Source organism: Xiphophorus couchianus, chromosome 14 (genome assembly GCF_001444195.1).
Source record: "Xiphophorus couchianus chromosome 14, X_couchianus-1.0, whole genome shotgun sequence".
NCBI lineage: Eukaryota > Metazoa > Chordata > Actinopteri > Cyprinodontiformes > Poeciliidae > Xiphophorus > Xiphophorus couchianus.
Window position 1 is genome coordinate 25,271,914 of NC_040241.1, and position 8,478 is coordinate 25,280,391.

The 8,478-nt window shown below is 32.8% G+C and overlaps 1 protein-coding gene across 1 annotated transcript; it reads right to left on the minus strand.

Annotated features, from left to right (window-relative positions):
- Positions 1-3,956: 3,956 nt before the first annotated feature.
- Positions 3,957-8,478, minus strand: LOC114156779 (myb-like protein X). The gene is made up of 7 exons (XM_028037275.1): positions 8,451-8,478; positions 8,198-8,324; positions 7,746-7,847; positions 7,490-7,606; positions 6,645-6,813; positions 5,866-6,005; positions 3,957-5,065 (listed from the first exon to the last, which is right to left on the minus strand). Exons 2-7 carry the CDS (start codon positions 8,265-8,267, stop codon positions 4,749-4,751), a joined length of 915 nt encoding a protein of 304 aa, XP_027893076.1. The 5' UTR covers positions 8,268-8,324; positions 8,451-8,478; the 3' UTR covers positions 3,957-4,748.

An 8,478-nucleotide genomic window follows, 5' to 3' on the forward strand; every position in this document is an offset into this window, starting at 1 on the left:
AATAAAATAAGGTGTGTTCAGTTCTGTTGGTTGTAACTTTTGCAGTGATTTATCAGAAACCCAAAAGATTTTCTGTTTGGTAAAAGACTTTTAACAAAACCTTTACAGAAGCACATATGAATTTATGTTTCTGAAATGACTGACAGAAAATAGTAATCTTTTTCTAAATAGTCAAATTTATACAGATTTATCTGCATATAAAACCATTAAAATAAGTATAAAACTCATCATTACTTTTCATCTACACTGAATTCAGATTCATCATTTTAACCTGGAAACAATAGTTTGAATAAATTAGTGTGACGCCCAGAAGCAAAATGACGTTCTGTCCCAGGATGAGTGTATGTAAACTTCTGACTCCAGTTGTTGCAACATACAGATGAATTTCCAAAGATAAAGATCTGAGGATGTTAAAGGAAGAAAATAATCAATAACCATAGTTTTGATGATTTTATTTTGGTAATAATTCAAAGATCTTTTTAACACAAGTTTGTGAAATAAAATTATAATATAGCACATTTTGGACATAAAAGACTGATTTAACATAAGAACCACAGTAATCAGCTTTCTGCTCTGAGACTTAAAGTTCTGTCAAGTTGGCCGCAGTCCTCTGTAAAATCACCCAAATCAGAGACAAGATGAAGGAAAGGCCAGTCATGTCTCAGGATTTAGAGTTTATGACACGTTTTAAAGAAACGTTTTGAGTTCAACAATGATTGCGGAGATTAAATCTACCAATCTCTAAATGTTTCATTTAAAAAACATAGAAATGAGAATAGAATTACCTTTTTCCCCACAAAACTTCTAATACAATCATGTTTTCTAACATTTCTTACATCTCGTCAGACATATTTGTGCACTTATATTTAAAAGCAACATTACACATAAACACATAGTTTTATTAATCTAATGCATTTTCTTAAATGTACAAATGTAGTAATTTAAAGCTTTAATTACTGACATGTTTCAGAATAAATGCTTTTGAAATGGGCCCTGTGGTCTTACAGTACAGAGCTGCTTTTAACACCTCCAGTCCTTCAGCACCGATCTGTCATCATTTCCAAGAGTCACAACAAACAGTGAGGCTTTTTCCTCTCTTATGGGTCCCATCTGTGGAATAGTCAGCAGGATCTCCTGAAGGCTAGACTTTACTTTTCAGCTACTAAACATCTGCTGTTAGGTTTATTCTTCAAATAAACTCTGAAAGAATCACAAGGACACAAAAACTTGTCTTTCTGCAGGAAGGGGAGAAGCTTGTCAGACTTAGCTAAGTCAGACAAGCTAACTCCAACAGGGTCTTGCAACCTTTCAATATTTATTCACTTCTAAGCATAGGCATGTCGTCATGATGATAATTCAACACCAAAAACAAGTACAGGAAAATGCATTCCATATATGGTAACTCTTTAAGAAAGCTGCGTTTGACATACACACAGGATGTCACCTGTCCTTGTAGACAGCTGAAAGCATCGGCACATTGTCTGGAAACGTCTTTAACAGGAAATCACATTTTGCAGAAGTATAAAAACAGCAGATATGTCAATAAATAAATGGTAAAAAGTATCAATTCCCTATCACCTGCTGGTTCTCTAATGTGTAAAACTAAATTGTGTTTTTACTCAACTTAATTAGTTGAGTTGGTTACTGTGTAAAATCTAAGGACACTAATTTATGTTCTCTATAGGTTCCAGAGCTTTCTCTATGTTCAGTGTTTTTCTTTCAATGGTTTTCTTTTTCTCATCTAATTTCCACTGGGTCTGTAACAGTTTTTCTTTTTCCTTTAACAAAGACTCTGTGTCATCATGGCTTTGTCTGTCTGTTATTTTGGTTTCCACTGATTGAAGTTCTTCTTTGTTTTTCTTCATTTCAGACTCAACTTCTCTGAGTTGTTCTGCTAGTTGATGTTTCTGGTTCTCCAGTTCAGTTTTCACTTTGTTCAGGGTGGAAAGAAGCGACTCTCTCTCATCCTGTCTTCCCCCTCCATCTTTGTGCCTGGACTGCTTCGACTTGATGCCTGTCATGTAAAGGAAATACTTTAATAACACATTAATAACTTTCATTTATCATCACCTCAGCTCACTTACTGGTTGTCTCATTTTCAGTCTCAGATTCAGGAACTTGTCTATTTTCTCTGCTCAAGTTGTTCCTGGTGGGAAGAAGCGACTCTTCTTCATCACATCCTTGCTCAGTGTATGAAGAATGCCTCGACTTCTTACCTGCCATGGAAAAAATAACATTAAAACAGAGTTAAACATTTCATTGTGCTTTGAAACACTGGTGCTTTTTAAATACAAAGTCATTTTAAATATTTTAAGTATAATAGCAGCATTTTTAAAAGATTTTCTATTGCTTACTGCAAAACATTGGACAAATACATAACTAGAACTTACATTTGTATATCCAGACTAAAACACTGGATATCAAAACACCGATAGCCATTCCAATGACACCTCCTATAAAAGCCCATTTCAGATTGCTGCTCTGGGTCATGTCAGGTGCAGGATTATCTGGAGAGAAGTCAAACTTTTATGTGTGTTGCACTTTTAGAAAAAAAAATAATTTTTATGTTGCAGAATCCAAAAAGCAGAAAGGAGGCAGGAAATTTTATCTTTACAGTCCAGATTTCATGATAAAATAAAAAAAACTCACCAGCAGAACAACTGGAGACAGCAGGAAATAGGAAATGCAACAAAATGCAACAGGATGATCCGATTCTACAGAGGAGAAAACCAGGAAGAAGAAATCAAATTACACTAAGCACAAGTGACATGTTCTACATGAGAAAAAGTTTTATAACAAAAATCAATTCATATTTATATTCAAAAACATAAATATCTGAAAGACAAGACTTCACAGTTATCCAAATATACATCAAATGAAGCTGTAGACTATTTTTCTGATAAACTGGCCTAGTTTAACTAGAAAAAACGAATTAAAATAAGTCATTATTTTTTAATCTAATATTCTAAAAGCGTACCTTAGTGTTCACCACGAAGACAGTTCAGTTCAGCTCAGCTCACCGAAGAGCGAATGAGCAACAGGATCAAAGTCCTGCAATAAACGAAATAGTTTCAGTCTTGTGATATGAAAATCAATCAAGTTTATTTGTGTAGAACATTTCAGCAACAACACAGTTTAAAGTGCTTTAATCATAAAACACAAAAATACAAAGTTATAAAAGACACCACACAGTAAACCAGTAAACATGACATTTTGTCAAGTGACAAAATGTCATGTTGTTCATTTTTGTTCTTTTCAAACTCAATAAAAAAAAACCAAAGACGCTCTGATGAAAAAATACTGCCTAGTGGAAATATTACAGATTTGCACAACATTTTAATGATGAAAGATGTTTCCTGTTAATGTCAAATTAAATGGAGGCATCTCATGCTTAACCTGAATATACCTGGAGGAAATGTAAACAAACAATTTCATATTTGATAACTGTGACTACATTGAGATTCAGAACTTTGGAACAAATAATTTCTTTCTACGTGTCATTGCAAAACTCTTACTAATAATTTCTATTACTACATTTGCAAATATAATATATTATCTCTCTCTCTCTCTATATATATATATATCTATATATATATATAGATATATATATATATATAGATAGATAGATAGATAGATAGATCTATATACAGTATATATTGTTTTTTGTTTATATATATCTATAAAGATAGATAGATAGACTAATCTGGGAGTGGAAACATTCATTTTTAATGCTAAAAATTATTTTAAAAGCACAATATGATTAATTTTGTAAATGACAGAGTTCCAGTTCTTTTTCTATTTCTGTGAAGAAAACAAACATTTTTTCCCTGTCAGTCAGGGGCCCTTCGGATTGTTCGAACTCCCCTCATATATGGCATTAAAAAAATTAAAAAATAAAAACTTTAGAGAGGCAAAAAAAAAGTAATTTTCAAAGTATGTTGCTCAGGTTATTTCTCTTTGATTTGGAAGAGTTTTATAAAAAAATTCCAGAACTTTCATAAAAAGTTGTTTTTGATACAATATTCATTATTCATTGACCTCTCATACATTTTCTGTCTCCTTAATCAAAATCATGATGTGCAACTTTTTCTGAATTCCTAACTATTTAAGGCAATAAACACAGTATTTCAGTAATTAAATATCAGGACAAAATTTCTAGGAATAAAATCTAACTTCCCACAAAATATGACATGTATTTAAAAGAGAGAACATCAGGAACACTGAAAATATTTCAATGTTAAAAACTTTTAAAAAATCACATATTACAAAACAGCTTAATATGCATCTGACATGTTAAAGAACTTTTTTTTAGCCTAATACAAAATGTTGTTGTAATCGAATCTTAAATGTCCCTGCGATGGTGATATCTGTAAGTTTTAGAAATGTACATTCGATTTACAAACTTGATTAATGTTTAACCATGACATATATTTTATAAAAAAACAATCAAAATGAACTGAACAATCAGCTGGATCCCCCGTTTAAATACTGCAGTGTTGTTGTTATCTCTTCTCTAGAATTAAATCTGGAATCTGTAAAGTGATAACAAAAAGGACTTTAGTAGTGAACAGTGGGAGTCAAAGTACAGATTCAAAGCTGTACTTTGACTAAAGTATAGCTTTAGTCAAAGACATGTATTTGATTCCACAACACATGTGGAATCAAATCTTGCTGATTTGGTTCCACATGTGTTTCTTTAGTACTTTGTTCTGTTTAAGATACATTTTCTTTTATTTTTCTAAACCTCCTCATTTTACTTCTGTTTTCATCATGTACATCTCTATAGGTTCCAAAGCCTTCTCGATGTTCAGTATCTGTCTTTCATAATGTTTCTTCTCCTCATCCAGATTCCACTGGGACTGTAACAGCTTTCCTTTTTCTTTTAATAGCTGCTCCATGTAATCAGAGCTTTTCTTCTCAGTTATTTTTTCCTCCTCCATCTGAACTTCCTCTTTGTTTTCCTTCCTCTTAGTCTGAACGTCTTGGAGTTTCTGGTCCAGCTGGTCCTTCTGGTTCTCTTCATGTTTTACTGCGTTCAGCAAGTCAAGACACTGTTTGTTCTCATCTATTAATGAAAAAAAGGAGAAACTTTTAAATACCAAAATGTGATGGAAAATAAAAAAATAAGATCAGGATATCTGCAATCCTATCAGAAGTTGTTTCTCTATTAAACTGCATTACAAAAACAACAAACAAAACAAAACAAAAAAACAAGCTGGAAACATAAACAAGCACCACTCCTAGAAAGTCTGATCATTCTGGGACACATTTTGACCAGTAATCAATTTTTACAAATTTCACTAGAAATGTACTGAACATTTTTTTTGAAATAATTAATAAATTACATCAAGTGATTGGCTTTGATTTATTATCCTCATTTAAAGTTATTCAATAATTCAGTCTCAGTTTCTTTGAAGCTTTTAAGTTTATCTTTTTGGTTTTCAGTTTTTTTGGTTCACTTATTTCATCTCACTAATTAACATGTTATTTTTATTTTGTAGTTTTTTTCTGTTTTCCTCTGCTGATTTAAATCCTTTTCTGTTTCTGGAAACAATATCCAGATGAAACACATCATTTAATGTTGACTTGTTTCTGTGTTCACATCAAAATTAAATGCAAGTTGGATATCAGTACACTTGGCCCATAATAAATTCATGTCTTGATTAAATTATACTCAATTACAAAATAACTGAGCAACAAATTAACCATCCAGATTGTAAAGTCTAGTTCTGACTTAATGTGGCACTTGGCAAGTCATAGATTTCATTTCTTTTCCAATTTCCACTGGGAATCTAACAATGTTTCCTTTTTCAACTAATCTATTTTCAAACATTTCCTTTTAACTTATCATCTCTGCTGACTTACCGGTTTTCTCCTTTCCAGTTTCAGTGAAGTGTTCAGTCAGGTTTTCACTTTCCTGTTCCACTTCATTCGTGGTTTCGTGCGGCTGCTCTCCATCACTTGCTGCCTCAGCGTTTAGGTCCATGGACTGCATTGACTCTCTCTGCATTGACTCTCTCTGCATTGACTCTCTCCCTGTCATGTAAAAGAATAACTTAATAACAAACTTTACATTGTAATTTTAAAAAGCTAACACTATTGCTTTTTAAACATTAAACATTTTCTATATATCTGAATGTAGCACAAAAAAATTCTGGTAGTTATCAAAACATTTTGACAACAACTCAATAAATTGTAAGTTAGTTTTTTGTATCCAGTAATAATCTCTGGGTACTGAAATGATGCTCTGCCTATTAGAGCCCATCTCCAATCACTCTATTGGTCCTGCTCAGATGTTGTATCATCTGGAGAGGAAATAAACTGGATGATCGGCAAATGTACAAAAACAATCTTTTAAAGTAAATAATGAGCCACAAATTAAATATTTTTTTGGCTCATTAGAGAAAACAACTTTTTAAAAGTGTGGAAAAAATACATTTACACCTGCGCACTAACTTGCACAGACACAAAGGCATAGTCAGAAGCGAGATCAACTTACAACACGTGATGCACTCCTCAAAACCCTCAATAAGAAAGAAAGAGGCAGTAATGTTTTTTTCTCCTCATCCAGTTTCCACTGAGACTTTAACAGTTTTTCTTTTACACTTAACATCAGCTTCTCTCCAACAGGGGTTTCTCACTCACTTATTTTTTTCTCCACAATCTGAACTTCCTCTTTGTTTTTCTTCCTCTTAGTCTCAACATCTTGGAGTTTCTGGTTCAGCTGATCTTTCTGGTTCTCCAGTTCATGTTTTACTGCATTCAGTGTGTCATGTAACTGTTTGTTTTCCCTCTGAAGGTCAGAGTTCCCATCTGTTAGTGGAAAAAAGGACATGAACTTAAGACCATAATGTGATGCAAAACAACAACAACAAATAGTTCAAGATGTCTGTAAATCTCATGAGAAGTTGTGTCTATATATTCATTTCAAAGACATAATAAAACAAGCTCCCCTCAAAAAAACAAAAAACAAAACCCTGAACAATTATATGTTGACAATTGATGAATTTTCCCAAATTTCACTATCAAGTATTATTTTGAAACTAATTAACCTTTTACATTGAATGATTGGCTTTAATTTATCTTTGTTTACTTTAAGTTATTCAATAATTCAGTCTCAACTTTAAGTTGCCAAGTGAATCATTTTGATTTTCCAGTTCCTGCTGCACTTCTTTATCCCGCTAAGCAACATTTTCGGTTTATTTTCTAATTCTTCTGTTTCACTCTGATAATTTACATTCTCACCTTCTATTGGAAACAATCTAGAGATTATATCATCATAGAGAAATTCAGTGCAAAACAGCCAACAGTCCAATGAACCCATTTGTAATTTCTTGCAAAAGTTATTTAATTTTACTCAATTTCACCACCCAGATCAGTTTCCACTCACATGATGGATTTCTTTCATCAACTGGTTTGTCTTTAGTTAGTTAATCTTTTACATCCTAAATAAATGTTTATCTTTCACATATAATATTAGTTGACTTACTGGTTGTCTCAGTTCGTCTATTTTCCCTTTCTGCAGGATTCTCGGTGGAAAGAAGAGACTCTGACTGACCACCGCTCGACTCAATGTCTCGTTGCCTTTTCTTTACTGACACCTTATCTGTCATGGAAGAAAAATGACATACTGAGATAAATAAACATTTTATTGCATTGTTACAAAGCTAAAACTGCTCATATTTTTAAATTTAACTCAAAAAAGCTAATTGTAGCAAAATTATCATTCAATAACTATAACTTACATATACAGAAAACAACACTAACACCAATAGCCAATCCAACAGCTCCACCTATCAGGGCCCATTTCAGATTGCTGCTTTGGTCCATTTCAGCTGAAGTATTATCTGGAGAGAAATAAATAATAAGCCACAAATGATGGTGGCAAAGACATTTTCTCTTTGAATAAAACAACCCCTTCTACTCAAAATGATGGAAAACAATTACACCTGTGTAATAATTCATATTAAAACCATTTATTCACAATTTAATAGAATAAACAGACTGAAAAATATCAAAACATGAAAAGTAAACCTGCAACACAAAAGAGCAGAAGTGGAAACCAGCTTACACAGATGTGTGTTTCACTCTGTTTTTTTCTGCAGTGAAGAATCCAAAAGCAGGAAGGAGAAGCAGAATAATTTGTGGATTCTACACAAATTATGTGTAGGATTAATGATAAAATAAAGAAACTCACCAGCAGAAGAACTGGAGGAAACAATGAGGAAGAGAATCCACCAGTTATAAAAACAAAAAACAGCCTTCATGGCAACAGGAGGACAGAACCAGGACGTTGAAACACTAAAGCAGCAGCAGAATGCAACCTGAGAAGAAACAGAAACACAAGATGAAACATGAAGCTGTAGATTTTGGTGAATAGCTATAGCTAACTAGACAAAACTAAACATTTTAAGAACATACTGATCGTGTTCTCGATGGAATCCGCTCACCTCAGCCAACCTGAGTCTACAATAACAA